Source organism: Eriocheir sinensis, chromosome 15, assembly GCF_024679095.1.
Source record: "Eriocheir sinensis breed Jianghai 21 chromosome 15, ASM2467909v1, whole genome shotgun sequence".
NCBI lineage: Eukaryota > Metazoa > Arthropoda > Malacostraca > Decapoda > Varunidae > Eriocheir > Eriocheir sinensis.
The window spans coordinates 7,298,134-7,313,538 of record NC_066523.1 but is presented as its reverse complement, the minus strand read 5'-3'; the positions used below and the strand labels follow the sequence as shown (position 1 = coordinate 7,313,538).

General features: G+C 42.0%; 1 protein-coding gene across 4 annotated transcripts in view; it reads left to right on the top strand.

The window, feature by feature from the left end:
- Nucleotides 1–15,405, top strand: part of LOC126998868 (E3 ubiquitin-protein ligase Su(dx)-like) — a 33,042-nt gene that overhangs the window by 10,576 nt on the left and 7,061 nt on the right. For all 4 annotated transcript variants that reach the window (XM_050861050.1, XM_050861047.1, XM_050861048.1 and 1 more), the window contains 11 exons: nt 187–355; nt 574–765; nt 2,923–3,040; nt 3,389–3,480; nt 3,755–3,886; nt 5,150–5,398; nt 8,604–8,763; nt 9,038–9,187; nt 9,330–9,454; nt 9,880–10,105; nt 11,436–11,532. In XM_050861050.1, coding sequence (XP_050717007.1) covers nt 187–355; nt 574–765; nt 2,923–3,040; nt 3,389–3,480; nt 3,755–3,886; nt 5,150–5,398; nt 8,604–8,763; nt 9,038–9,187; nt 9,330–9,454; nt 9,880–10,105; nt 11,436–11,532 — 1,710 coding nt within the window. The remainder of the gene's footprint in view (nt 1–186; nt 356–573; nt 766–2,922; nt 3,041–3,388; nt 3,481–3,754; nt 3,887–5,149; nt 5,399–8,603; nt 8,764–9,037; nt 9,188–9,329; nt 9,455–9,879; nt 10,106–11,435; nt 11,533–15,405) is intronic.

The window sequence follows — 15,405 nt, the reverse complement described above, 5'->3', positions numbered from 1 at the left end:
AGTACCAAAGTTGAAAGGAAATAGAACACTAAGAAAATGCCTGATTCTAAATGGTTACCTTGTAATCTTGTATGCAGACTTTCACTTTGGGAATTCTCCATGCTCTCAACATGCAACAAAAATAGTGACTTTTAATATTTGTTAATTTGATTTAATAGGCCTTTAATCATACACATCTTTTGACAGCTGACAGCAGCAATGCAGGGGCTCCAGTAGGCAGTGCTAGTGGAGGCACCAGCACCAGCACCAGCACCAGCACCAACAGTACGGGAGCACCAGCCGCTGCTGGAGGCAGCAACAGTACTAGTCAGTCAAATTCATCAGCAACAACCCAAGAAGAACCACTGCCTCATGGGTGAGTCCTTTTCTCCACATAAGCTATTTACTTGTTAGTGAAGGACAGTTTTAGTCCTTTAGAGTATATGTAAATTTTTTTATTTGTGTTCAAACAAGTCAACAATCAAACGTTAGCTTTCTATTAGAGTACCCACTCTGCATTTTTAAGGTGTCACCTTCATAATGATGGTGATCTTTATCACATCATCACCATCACAACAATGGATGTACTTGCAGGTGGGAGATGAGGTATGACCAGTTTGGGAGGAGGTACTATGTGGACCACACAACACGATCCACCACCTGGGAGCGCCCCAAGCCCTTACCTGCAGGATGGGAGGCGAGGCGTGACCCTCGGGGCCGAGTGTACTATGTGGACCACAACACTCGCACCACCACCTGGCAGCGCCCCACTGTTGAGAACATTAGGTGAGTCACACACACACACACATGGATAAGGATATGATGAAAAAGATGATTACCACTATGATTAGACCAAAGTTGGAATATGTGGAAATGGTGTGGTCTCCCCATAAGAAGAAACACGTGAAAAAAATAGAGAGAATACAAAGGATGGCAACGAAGATGGTTCCAGAACTGGAGGGATTGTCATATGAAGAAAGGTTAAAGGAAATGGACCTGCCAACATTGGAACAAAGAAGAGAAAGGGGAGACCTAATACTATTTTACAAATTGTTGAATAAAATGGAAGAAGTAGATAATGAGGAGTTACTACTAAGAGTAGTAAGAAACATCAGCAACGCACGAGGACACAGTAAAAGATCGAGAAAAGGAAGATGCTTGAGAGACATAAAAGAAATATAGCTTCCCGCAAAGAAACACAGAGGTTTGGATAGACTAAGTGAGGAAGTAGTATCAGCGAAGAGTGTGCACAACTATGAGGAAAAACTAGACAAGTACAGATATGGAGACGAGACTACACGAGTGTAAGCCCAAGCCCTGTAAAATTACAACTAGGTAAAAACACACACACACACACACACACACACACACACACACACAAAACTGAAGAAAAAACTCTGGGAGTGATCATAACAGACAAGTTATCCTTTGGAAAACATATTGACCGGATAACTGGGGAAACATACAATCTTCTTAGAAACATAAAAGCAGCATTTACATATTTAGATGAAGAAATGGTGGAGAAACTAATAACATCGATGATACGTCCAAGGCTGGAATATGCAGCATTAGTGTGATCACCTAGATTGAAGAAAGAAATTAGAAAGTTGGAAAGAATACAAAGAGCAGCGACTAAATTACCAGAAACTTTGAGAGAACATACTTATGAAGAAAGACTGGAGAAATTGGGACTAACAACACTGGAGAGCAGAAGAGAGAGAGGGGACCTAATAGCATTGTTCAGGATACAAGAGGGATTGGAGAAATTGGACAGGGAAGACCTAGTGGTACATGACAGAAGTGTAACAAGAGGCAATGGTAAGAAATTGAAGAAGAGCGACTGTAGGAGAGACATCAAGAAATACAGTTTTCCATACAGAAGCATAACAACATGGAACAGACTTGACGAGGAGACTGTGTGTGCAAAAATGATTCATGAATTTAAAGCCAAACTGGATAATAAGTGTTACGGAGACGGGACAGCACGAGCCTAGTGCGGCTCTTTTCCTGTATTTCACAACTAGGTAAACTAGGTAAATACACACACACACACACACTTGCACAGGGAAGGGTTGGCCTATGATCCAGGAAACCTGGTTCAATGTCCCACTGCAGGACTAACAATTTTCAGCCATTGCGGAGTGGTGGACAATTACTCACATGCCGTCCAGAACCTTAATCAACCTTAACTTCAGTGACTTCAGTCAAGAGGAGCTCCAGGGGGCAGCGTGGACCAAGGAAGTCATATATCACACCAATCATTTAAAAGAATATTCACCTGCACCAGTAAGGGGCTGGGAATAACCACCGGCTTCTCAATTGAGCCTGCCGGCTGCAATAGGCAGCACACTTACTTACACACACAGGTGTGTGTGTGTGTGTGTGTGTGTGTTGCTTTTGGGCAACTAGGTAAATACAGGTGTATTTACTTACAGCTAGGTACATACACACCTCCCATCAGTTGGTGAGCACCACTTACCTGCATGGGGGTCATGACATGGATTTTCCCCATTTATTCATGTTGGAAACATGAAGCTATAGTAAGATCTTTTATTCTAGTATATTGCTACAGCTCAGTAGTGGTTGATTCTGGGCTGGATGGCTAAATTACTTCAACTTCTAGCTTTGCCTAGAATCTCCTGTCAATATGTCAAATTGCTGTGGGCTAAACCAGTAGGCTCTAAGCATGTGAGAATTGTTTTGGTTTGATTTTCATGATGTTGAAGATGCACAAAACAAGATTATGACCTGCAAGTACATGAACTGTCACAATAAATAAGGTGACCATATAAAGCTGTATCACTAGGAAATGTTTTTTTTGTGGAATAAAATCCTAATCAGTCAGGAGAGAACATTGCAACAGGCAGTGAAGTTATATGGATTTAATTGATATAATAGGAACAAAGATTAGCATGATTAAGGACTCTACTTTTTTGTTTACAGACAATTTGAGGAATGGCAGGGAGAGAGACAACACATTGCCCAGCTAAGCTCCCAGCGATTCCTGTACCCTAACCAGAACCAGGAGACAGAGAATGATCCCTTGGGACCCCTTCCTTTAGTGAGTTCATTCTTCTTTGAGAAGACCTAGGGAAGTTTTTGATAGCCAATTAGTTTTTTTGTTCTGTTGAATTACTTAAAATAGTTAATATAAGCTTGTTTACTGTTTTACACAGAGCTGTCACCCCAGTCTCTTAATAATCAGGATTTGTAAATTTAAGGTGCAAATAAGTCATTAATGCCATGGTGAAGGAAACAAATCTCCACTCATTAATTCAGGAAAATCTAAATCTGACATTTTCTAAATCTAGAAGATAAAAACATTGAAATTAATATTGATTTGTATGTGTGTGTGTGTGTGTGTGTGTGTGTGTGTGTGCATTGGTTAACCATATGTATATCGTCCCAGGGCTGGGAGAAGCGTCACGAGCCATGTGGTCGGGTATACTTTGTCAACCACCGCAATCGCACCACCCAGTGGGACGACCCTCGCACTCAGGGGTGAGTACCTTTTTAGAAGAGCTACAGGTGTAAATGTGCTAAATATTATGATTCTAGATACATGGTCAGCACTATCAATATAACCATCAAAATTCCATTTCATATATTGGTATAGTTGGGATCAAGCAGGAGCACAGTGAAGTGGCCCATATCACTTGAGGAGTTACTAAAGATAGGATAATAATACATACAATTTAGTTATTGGAATTTTGAGTTCTGCTTGACTATGTGAAATTTCACTGTGAATTTAGTGGTGGTGTGTTATCCTGCACAGGATGGCCTTAGAGGAGGAGCCTCTGCCAGCTGGGTGGGAGATGAGGCTCACTGAGGATGGCCGCCAATACTTTGTGGATCACAACACCAAGCAGACCACCTTCCAGGACCCTCGCCCAGGAGCCAAGCAAATGTAAGTACTTATGTGCATGCGTGAGTAGGGAGAATTAACTCTTAAATTCCCCATGAGCATTGGTATTTGTACACAGTTATACAAAGCCAGGGAAGAGAAAGCTGACTCATCTGTTAGGTTTTCTAGGAAGTTACAGCCATAGTGTTAGACTTCCCCATTTCCATCCCATCCCCATCCCTTACCCGTGGCCATAAACCGTAGTGTAAAGCGTCCCCATGTGGTTGGGGTTGTTTTACGCTACCCCGTGAGGGTGCGGATGGGGTGGGAAAAGTGTTGACTCCGCGGGGTAGAGAGCAGGACATCTTCGGCTTTTCCTTTGTATATTTCATGAGTAAATAGTGTTCTATTTGTTATTATAGAAGGACATATATTGAAAAGCATCAGAATATTTGTATGACTGATATTATATCGCAAACTTTGGTAAAGTTAATATATATTTTTTAGTTTGTAAAGACTCTGGTGTTTCCATTTGATTGTAAATGTACAGTTATTCCTGAAGATTCATTTATAATTGTCCCCAAGAATGGCAAAAGACGGCAGATTGATGACTGAATATGACATTATTATGGGAATACTTAACATATACCATAAAAAATAGCATTTCTTGGTGACCACCTTGATCTAAGACAAAAATACCATAAATGACAACCTGGCAACTCCGGTGTGGCTGCCCAGGTGTGTGACGAGTCATGGATACCAACCTGTCTCATAAATTAACTTACCCGTGTTACTTGTTATTTACTTGTAGATCAACAACGCTATTGTTTTGTTTTATGATATGTAATGTATATGAATACAATGGTGTGGGAAAAATCCATTATTTATTTCGTTTTCTGTGATTAATGGTTTGAAAGTGCTGCCAACATTATTATGACGTGCGGATTGGTCCCTCATATCTGTTCCCGGGGATGGGAAGGTGACGGGGCGACTTGTCCATACCCCAGTCCCGCGTATGGGGATGGGGACGGGTAGGGAATGGGGAAGACTAACACTGTGGCCGTTAGACCTTGTATTACCCATTTATAAGGCAGCTTTATGATAGATTTTAAAAGCAGAGAAATTACATTTACCAATAATTCTCTTTACGGTGAAACAATAAATATTTTCGTGAAACTAATTATTGGTGTATATATATCTCAAACATTCAACAGTCTTTAACAACTTCAGGATAATTTGGTGATATATTTTATTTATGAGAAACTATAATAACATTACTGTAAATTTTGTTTAATAATAAATCACAATACTTTTTCTCACTTTTAGCAACTCAAGTCGGGGTCAGTATGGCATCCCAATGGTGTACGAGCGGTCCTTCAGGTGGAAGCTGGGCCAGTTCAGGTACTTGTGTCACAGCAACTCTGTCTCTGGCCATATCAAGATTAGCGTCACGCGGCAGACGCTGTTCGAGGACTCTTTCCACCAGGTGATGAGACTCCCCGCCTATGAGCTGCGGCGGCGGCTCTTCATCATCTTCAGGGGGGAGGATGGCCTGGACTATGGCGGAGTGGCAAGGTGAGCCTGGGAGAGGAGAGAGAGTGTATGTGAGATGTGAAATGAAGAAATATGAAGAGGGAAGGGGTTTGGAATAAGAGGAAGGGGATGAGGATTGGGGAGGAGGAAATATACAGTACCCTTCTGTGTTTCGTGATCCTCAAGTTTCGCGCTCAATCCTAAATTCTTACCATCCCGACTTTCGTGCATTATCGCCCCGGGTTTCACGCTGCTTTGACATGTAACATGATGATGTACGGGTCACGTCTACGAGAACTTGGCAGTGAGGACCCAGACACGATGAGGCAGTGGCCATGCTTGGACAAGACTCAAGTCCAAGACCTACTCAACCTGATTACTCCAAGCTTATCTAACTTCGTGGAAGTCATTGTGGTACTGGAATAAACACGTGAATAGCTACTGAACCGATCAGCTGATACGCTTTTCTTCTTGTGACCACAATTTATCGACCTCATGAGAAAATAACCGACATGCTGGTGTGAGTTTCTGACTAGAATTTCAATAAGTTTCCTGTGAAATGCAGCTGACTATGAATCTCTGTACAAAATTCCCGAGAAATTAGCGGTTGGGTGACCGTGTTCACATGTGCTGGGGCAAGATTCACAGAGATGCGAGCTAATGGCCTGCGGTAAAAGCTACGAACTAGTGATTTAACTATCAACGTTGACTTCAGATTCACAAAGCTTTCGTTTTGTCAGAGTTAGAGGCCGCTGATTGGATGAGCGCCGTCGATGACGTCATCAGACTCGGCGAATCACAAACCTGTTTTCAGAACTGTCAGCCAATCGTCAGGGAGCCAGCCACCTTCAGCTGCGGCTTCATAACGATCCGTTCTCTCTACATATTTCCTTCCTTTTTACACAATGCAGTCACCTCTTGATTAACACGAGGGCTACGTTCCTGGAGATGTCGTGTTATTTAAAATCACGTTATTTAAACATAATTTCCTAATAAGAAACAATAGTAATAGGGGGGTTACATTCCTGGACACTGGGAAAGTCTGCCTATTTTGGGGATTTTGTTACACTAACCTTAAAAAAACACATTTTTAATACATTAGTAGGTCACAGAAACAACAAAAACACACGTTCTCATTTTATTTACATTTGGACTTCACTTTCAACACTCGACACTTGCGTTGGCCACTGTCCCTCCTCACCCCTCGTTCTGACGCTTTCCTGAAAATTGGTCACTTTCTATTACCAATTTCACGGGTCTACCTAAGCCAGTAGCTTTAGATTTATAAGCATTTGCTTAATCCATCCTTTCTCTTCAATCTGCCTCAAACCCGAAGTCTCTACGTCATGTGGTGTTTCCATGGTGATGTGATGAAGCGCAGTAACTTTTAGGTCGGAGCAAGCTTGTGTTCGCAGCTCTGCGTACATTGTGGTTGGCAGCTGCCCTCCCCTCCACGCACTTGACCCCGTTACAAACCCCCTTCATTACCCTCATGTTTTCAACTTGATAACCCTGAAGGGTGGTGGGATGCATCTTCAGGGGCCTGAGTATCACTTCCACCATCACTGTTATGAAATTGAGCTACAGGATGGCCACCAAACTGAGGTTGCACAATAACAGGGCTCAACCTTCCTGATAAGTCGAGGGGTTGGAGTTCAATGTTGATGATGTCACTGTCTTCACCACTAACACTGATTTCAAAGCTTGAAAAAGTCACTTTCACTATCACAGAGGTCTTTTCTCCCCTAGCATACCGATCCAAAACTTCCAACTTCTTTTCAATGGTGAGAGTCTTTCTTGACTTCTTGGCAGCACTTTCCTGTGAGGAGGTGGAAGGACACTTGGGTGCCATAGTAGAGGTGAAAATGCAGTATTCCAGAGAAACGTTCCACTCAGTGCGGGCTGGCTCCAGACTGAGAAGAAACAGAGCGTCTCAGCGCGGTTCCCACCAGAAGTAGCGTGGGTGCATTGACGTCATCGATTAAACGCGCGTTAAATCGAAAATATCGCATTAGTTAATCGTATCTCCTTAAATATAAACTCGTGTTAAATAAAAAACGTGTTGTTTAAACTCGTGTTAATTAAGAGGTGACTGTACGCATTTTGAGATAATAAGGGAGTAAAGTGGAAAAAAAAGTCAGCTCCTCTATGGGCCGGAACACAAAGTGCTTTTTCAGTGTTTTCAATACCCCGAGTTTCGCAATCCGCGAGTTTAGCGCTATACCTGCGTAACAAAGCAAGCGCGAAACTCAGGAGGGTACTGTACATAGATGTACAGCAGGAGGAAGGTTAGAGGGAAGAGGAGTAGGGTGAAAAGGAAGGAGGAATGAGTATATAGGGGTGCTCTGCAGGGCTCTGGTCCATTACCTACTCTTTCTATTGTTCATTAACTGCTAGGATTAAGATGAAGCTATTTTTTTCTCTGTAAAATTGGGAGCATACTGTATTAGCTGCATGTGGTTGTGGTGCCCATCTTCATCCCATTGTAGCGTGGAGCCTCCAGCCTAGAGGCCCTCACTACTGATGGAAGAAGAGGTGGATGACCAGACTATAAAGTCTAACACAGACTTTTTAGTCTGGCTTTCCACCTTTCCCTCCATCAGTAGTGTGCACCTCTAGCCTTGAGGCCCCACACTACACTGTTGGCCCTTGAGCTTGAGGTGGGTGAGAACCCATTAACGTGGCACAGTGGGTCAGTGAAACTTTCAGATTATCACACTTTACCTTCCCCAGGTTTCTCTTGGTACCCATTTATTGACCATCCTGAAAGGAAGGATGGAAGGGCTGTGTGTGGACTGTCCAGGCCGGGATTCAAACCCAGGCCCTCAGATTGGTAGTCAGACATGCTAACCACTGCACTACAGACACATAATTGATTATTCATTTGGAACTTCTATTCCACAGTTTGTTTTTGGGGCATTTTATAATTATGCTATGTCCTTAGGTTTCCGCAACCTGTAATGTAACAAAGAACCAAGGTCTGTAGAATTTAAGACGGGACTAAAAAGAAGTGTATCCATGGTGTTCTGTCAAGTTCCCTACAATATGTTAATACCTCAGATGAGTCCATGTGGTCTCTGTTGACAGAATAGAATGACAAAAGGTTCTGTGATAAGTATATATAGTGGAAAAATAAGGGATCATAGACAAATTGAAAAGTAGTTCTCTAAAAATAAGATGTACATACTTGATCATTCTTGGTTTCCAATTATTCTGTTTTAACCAATTTACTCGTGTTTGATTTCAGAGAATGGTTTTTCCAGCTATCCCATGAAGTACTCAATCCCATGTATTGCCTGTTTGAGTATGCCAACAAGAACAATTACTCCCTTCAAATCAACCCAGCCTCAGAGGTCAACCCAGATCACCTCACATACTTCAAGTTCATTGGTCGCTTCATTGCCATGGTAGGTTGACACCAGGTTGGAGCTGTTGCACTGCTGATTGAAATCAAGCTTAAGTTGCTGTTTTTTTATTACTGTTACATTAAATTACTATTGAAGACTCATAGCTCAAGCATGCAAGGAAGAGTAATAACACAACCATAGTGCAGACTGAGACAGCATTAGTTGTAGTGGAGCAAAACTCTTTGATTGTAAAACTTTGACTTTTATATTCAAAACTGGTTTGCAAGTAATCTCAAAATGGCAGTAAAGTATAGATTTTGCTTCTTTGTTACAGGCTTTGTACCATGGGAAATTCATCTACTCGGGCTTCACGATGCCATTCTACAAGAGGATGCTCAACAAAAAACTCACCATGAAGGACCTGGAGTCCATTGATCCTGAGTTCTACAATTCCCTTTGCTGGATCAGGGACAACAATATAGAGGTTAGAAGTTGATTTATTAATCACTTGATTCATCTTTTGGTAGGTCAGTTATCACACATGCTTATTTATGACATTGTTCTTAAAGGGGGAAGAACAATTAGTTTATAAATGTCATGGCATTCATTTTTCCTACTTGTTTCAGGAGTGTGGCCTTGAGATGACTTTCTGCACTGACTTTGAAGTCCTGGGGAAGATTACAGAAGTGGAGCTGAAGACTGGCGGCAAGGACGTCCAGGTTACGGAGGAGAACAAGGAGGAGTACATTGAGTAAGTCTGAAGGTTATACTAGATGAGGGATGGGGACATAGGGCTTTATAAAGTGTATCCACCCTATTTGTAATTTGGGGACTGTCCTTACATAATTCAGTTCTCCCCTCTTTTCTGTTAGACAGGTATACTTTGTTAAATAATACAGAATGTGGCAATGACAGGTATAATTTGTAAAATAATACAGAATATAGCAATGACTGGAAGCATGAATCAAGTTAAATATGGAAGAGTATTAATAAGAGCAACATTACATTTAAGAATATTTTATAGGCATAATATTTATTTATGTGTGATGCTTGGTTCTCGGTGATATTTTGTGTATACTTTCAACTACTTTGCAGCCTTCATGCAGGACATTGTTTGTTGGTGAACAACAACAAATCAGAATGAATCACCAAAGATATGATTCATGTTCTCCCCAGGCTGATGATGCAGTGGCGGCTGACCCGAGGGCAGGAGGCCCAGACACGGCACTTCCTGGAGGGCTTCTCTGAGGTGGTGCCGCTGGAGTGGCTCAAGTACTTTGATGAGAGGGAGCTGGAGCTGCTGCTGTGTGGCATGCAGGAGATAGATATCAATGACTGGCAGAAGCATACCATTTACCGCCACTACAACCGTTCCTCCAAACAAATCATATGGTTCTGGCAGGTACGTTTAGTAGTGGAATTTCAGTTTCAGGTGCAGAATTATGTGATGGTTTAGAAATATTTATAACTATCAAGCCACATTAATCTTCATTTAAGCATTTGTGAAACAAACCTTTTTATTTATTTTTTATTTTTTTATTTTTTTTATTTTTACAACAAAGGAGGCAGCTCAAGGGCACACAAAAAAAGAAAACAATAATAAAAAAAAAGCCCGCTACTCGCTGCTCCTAAAGTAAAACAAAAGAGGTGGCCGAAAGGAAGATCAAATACAGGAGGAGAGGTGTCCTGATACCCTCCTCTTGAAAGAGTTCAAGTCGTAGGCAGGGGGAAATACAGATGAAGGAAGATTGTTCCAGAGTTTACCAGCGTGAGGGAAGAAAGAGTGAAGATGCTGGTTAACTCTTGCATAAGGGGTTTGGACAGTATAGGGATGAGCATGAGTAGAAAGTCGAGTGCAGCGGGGCCGCGGGAGAGGGGGAGGCATGCAGTTAGCAAGTTCAGAAGAGCAGTTAGCGTGGAAATATCGATAGAAGATAGAAAGAGAGGCAACATTGCAGTGGAATTTAAGAGGTAGAAGACTATCAGTATGAGGAGGAGAGCTGATGAGACGAAGAGCCTTAGCCTCCACTCTGTCCAGAAGAGCTGTGTGAGTGGAGCCCCCCCACACATGAGATGCATACTCCATACGTGTGTGGAGTTAGAATATTGAAATAAGGTAAAGGTAAGGTTAGGTGCATACGCTATAGCTACATGTGGCTGCGGTACTTATCTGTGTTGCATTGGCCCCTTATGGTGAGTAAGAATCCAGGCCAGTGTGATGTCCAAGATTGCCACAGTTTGTCTTCCCCAGGTTTCCCCAGGTACCCATTTACCAACCAGCACAAATGGGAGGATAAACAGCAGCTTTATAAAGGAAAAGAGAGAAGGGATGATTGTAACAGCTATAACTTTATTTTTCAGTCTTTATTGGCAGAGATTTTATTTTTTATTGTACAGTGGTCAAAAAAAGTATCAAACAGCCATGAGTCTTTGGAACAGAATCTGAATGAACTGTATAGACATGGTGTTGTGTTAGTTAGGTGGGAAATGATGGGTAGACTCTAGCCATTTGTACCCACCTAACTGACACACCATGTCTATAGATTTCACTTAGATTCTGTTTTAAAGATCCATGTGTGTTTGATACTTTTTTTGACGACTGTACATTGACAGCAAGTATTATTGAGAGAATAACCATAACTGCTGAAACCCAAACTAAAAGTCCAAGATGTTTAAGAAGTCATTGTTGGCCAAAGTTTCTTCTTAATCTGCCATAGTGTATATTCTTTCAGTTTGTGATAGAAACTGACAATGAGAAGCGTGCAAGATTACTTCAGTTTGTGACTGGAACATGTCGAGTACCTGTTGGAGGATTTGCGGAACTCATGGGTGAGTAGTTTTTTCATTTTTCTTCTGAAATCGTGGGTAAGTAGATCAGTGGCGGGTCCGGGGGGGGGAGGGGGGGCTTTGGACATAAATTGCAACCTTTCAAAGATTCACTGAAATCTGGGGGGGTATCATTCTTGTGAACACTACTACTAGCCTACTAATTATAATTATAATAATAACAATATTACTACTACTACTACTAGTAGTAGTAATAGTAGTATAATATATATATATATATATATATATATATATATATATATATATATATATATATATATATATATATATATATATTTGGCACCCATCTTGTATATCAGCCCCCCCTTCACCTGGAGCTGGATCCGCCACTGAAGTAGATGACTCGTGCACTGCTGGTAGCCCCAAGTCCGTATTTGTACTGCTGAATACAATGGCACCTCTTGAGATTCCTTGCAGTATATGCCTCTACCAAGATGTGTGAACTTAAGGAGAAAGAGAGGTTCCATATCAAACTGAACTCTATAGTCGACTGGTGCCCCCTGCATGACATACTCATCGTCTTGGGCAACGTCACTGGCAAAGCAAGAGTTGGCTACGAGTTATGTTTTGGTTCCCATGACTCTGGCACCAGAAACGTTGACAGTTCTTTCCTTCTGAACTTTTCATTGTCCAGAAGGCTGAGGATTCAGGCTCCTGGTTCCAGAGATGCGAGCCTCACCTCCTGACTTGGTATAGCAATGCTGACGGTGTGGCAAAGGAGATCAATCACATCCTCATTATCACTCACTGGAGGATCCATCTGAACTGTAGGGTTTTCTGGAGTGCTGAGTTCTTTGCAACCTCCCACAGACTTGATGTTGCAAAACTGAGGATATACATCAGGTCCAAGAAAATCTCAAGATGCATCCCACCAGGGTTCCATCTTGAGAAATTGAGGGAGCAGACTTGTGCTCAGGAGTATGCAGTGGCAATCTCAAACCAGTTTGAAGTGCTTGGTACTCTAAAGGACCCTGGAGAGTTATGAGATACCTTTAAATGTGAAACTCAAAGTTGCCAAGGCATTCATTGGAGAACATCAAAGGTCTAGGAGTGGAGTTGCTTCATGAGAGTCACTGGAGAATATAGAGAAGAGTTGTGCTGGTAGGCTGGGTGGGGACTCGGACTGATACATGACTCTGTCATGTAGGACTAGAGCCTTTCTGAGGAGGGATAAGGAGAGGTATGTCAGAGGTCTTGTGGTTAACCCTTTCATTGCTAAACGCTCGCAGCGAGTGGTAGGCACATTTGCTGGTGGTGCTAAATGCTCGCTGCGAGCTCCAGCTGCACTCAAATCTCCCGCGCATGGGAGTGTTCCAACGCTATTACTCACAACACAGGATTGCCAATTGAATGGGTTCTCCACCATATTTGGTGGAAAATCATATTAGCCCAGCACGGAAAATCTACGGATGAGTAACTGGTGGATGTTCTTGTCCACTATAGTGGCATTTTTGCATAGCTTCACCTATCACCTGACTGATTCTTTGACCAAATAGTTGTGAATATTGCAGTTGGCAATACAACCTTGCCAGAACCTCAAGGAGAGATGTCAGCAGTTGCCTCAAAATGGCTGATCATCACGCACACATTACGCAAGTGTTCACATTCAACACTCCTTGAGTGTGCATGTACGTTCGCAAGAGAGGCATACATAACCAACTCTTATAGATCTGGGCCTCCTCTTCCCAATGTTTTTTTTTTTTTTTTTTTTTTTAGCTGTGATGAATAGTTTTTGAGATACAAAGGTTAAAAGAGACCCCCCCATTTGGCTGCCCGACTGCGCCTGAGGAAATACTCACGTCCTGCACCACGCGCAATGAAAGGGTTAAAGTGGAGATAGAGAGTTTACTTGTGAATCGTAGCATCCCTCTATTAGATCACTGATGTTGTATGGAGCAGAAACAATGGCTCTAACTAGAAAATTGATGGAGGTATTGAGACAAGTGACAAGACAGGGTGCCCAGTGCAGATGTAGCTAGTAGAGGACCTGGAAACAGTGCTCAGAAGGGAAAGACTCCGATGGTTTAGACATGTAAAGAGAGCAGGGGAGGATACAGTGCTGGGGGTTTTGGAGAGATTGGAGGTAGAAGGAAGGAGACCAGTTGGTAGACCTAGGAAAACGTGGGGAAGGTGTATACAGGAAGACTTGGCATTGATGGGATTGGATAAGCATCAGGCAGAAGACAGAGTAGAATGGAGGAGAGCCATAAAGCGTCCAACCACTTAGGAAGAGTGAAAACGGATGTTAAATGAAGTGATGATGATGATTATGTTCGAGGTCTCATTGAGGATGTTGAGGGTTGTCTTAATCACTTAATGCAAACAACCTTGGACCTGCCTTCCAAGCTCTTAAGAAGCTCTGCTTCAAATCCACAACTCAAATGAGTACTATCTGAATGGCAGATGAGCAGATAGTTTCAGATGTGGATAAGTACCAGGCTTGTTGGTCCAAGTACTTTGGGCAGCTAGACAGAGCCCCCAAGCAGACAGCTCGCTCTGGCTGGGTTGCATATATTTTATTATTATTATTATTATTAACCCCTTGACTGCAGATTTCCTACCAGAAGACATCACCAAGCTACAGGAATGGAACAAAAAATGGCTGCTACAATTCAATGAAGAAAAATGTAAAGTCATGCACATTGGGAGGGGATATCCAGCATACCAATACCACATGGGAAACACTCCACTATCCACCACAGAGGCAGAGAAAGACCTGGGACTGTATGTTACCAGGCTACCAGTCAAGGCCAAATCCATGCCAATCGCAGCGGACGGGTTAAATTATAAATGAAAATAATAGAAGGAAAACAAAATAGTGTATTAACATTTTTTTTTAGCTCATAACTCTCAGTCTTGATCATATTGAATATTCAGGCACTGTTTTGAAATTGACATACTTTTTTATTCTATTGATATGCAACATGTACCGATACGGACAAGGCGAACAGTATTGCCAAGAAAGTAAAACTCCTGCAAACTGGCAAAGTGACAGGTGAGTGGCCTTCAAAAGATACTTCAGAGGCCACACACTCACCCAGCACTGCACCAGTTTGCAGGAGTTTTACTCTCTTGGTAATACTGACCACCTAATCTTTTCCTTGTCAGTATATGTTACATACTGAAAGATTTGAAAAAGCGTGCTGATTTCAAAACACTTTCTTAAAATTAATTGCAAACAAAACTATGCAAGTTACAGTGAGTTGAAACAAAAAAGTGAGAAAATGGATAAATAGTTATTTTCCTTGTATTATCTTAATACGAGTCTTACTATAATTAATTTATGCTCATGATATGCAGCAATGTATCTAACACAATGGTAGGCTCAGTTTACCTAAATACTATCTGGTAGTTTGCTGATATCAGGTAAGAGTACAATACTTCAATGCACTGAAAACCTGATAATCCGTCTGCTATTTTGAGGTCATTAACTCAAGTCCCAGGCCAGTGTCTTTGGAGGCCACTCCTTTGGTAGACACTGACACCATTTTCAATTGTTGGAAGGAGTTGAAGTAAGGAAGCGCAGTACATTGCTTCTTTCATATAAAGATGAGTGAGTAAACCTGAGAGGGCAGGGTGGGGATTGGTGGATGAAGCCTTATCCAACGGGTCATGTAGTGGGGGTCAGGTCACCTCCCCCCCTCGCTGCAGTTGACAGATGGGGTGGATTAAAGGGGTGGGAAGAGATCTTTCTACCAGTGACCTCATTACTGAATCCAACCTGAAAGTACCTTCACTAAAATTAAAATTGTTGTGTTTCTTCATAAACAATGCTTCAAAATAACACTACTTTTTTGTGATCATTACATTTATACAGCAGTTGGCTATTTTCCCATCATTCTGGGAAAGCATTCA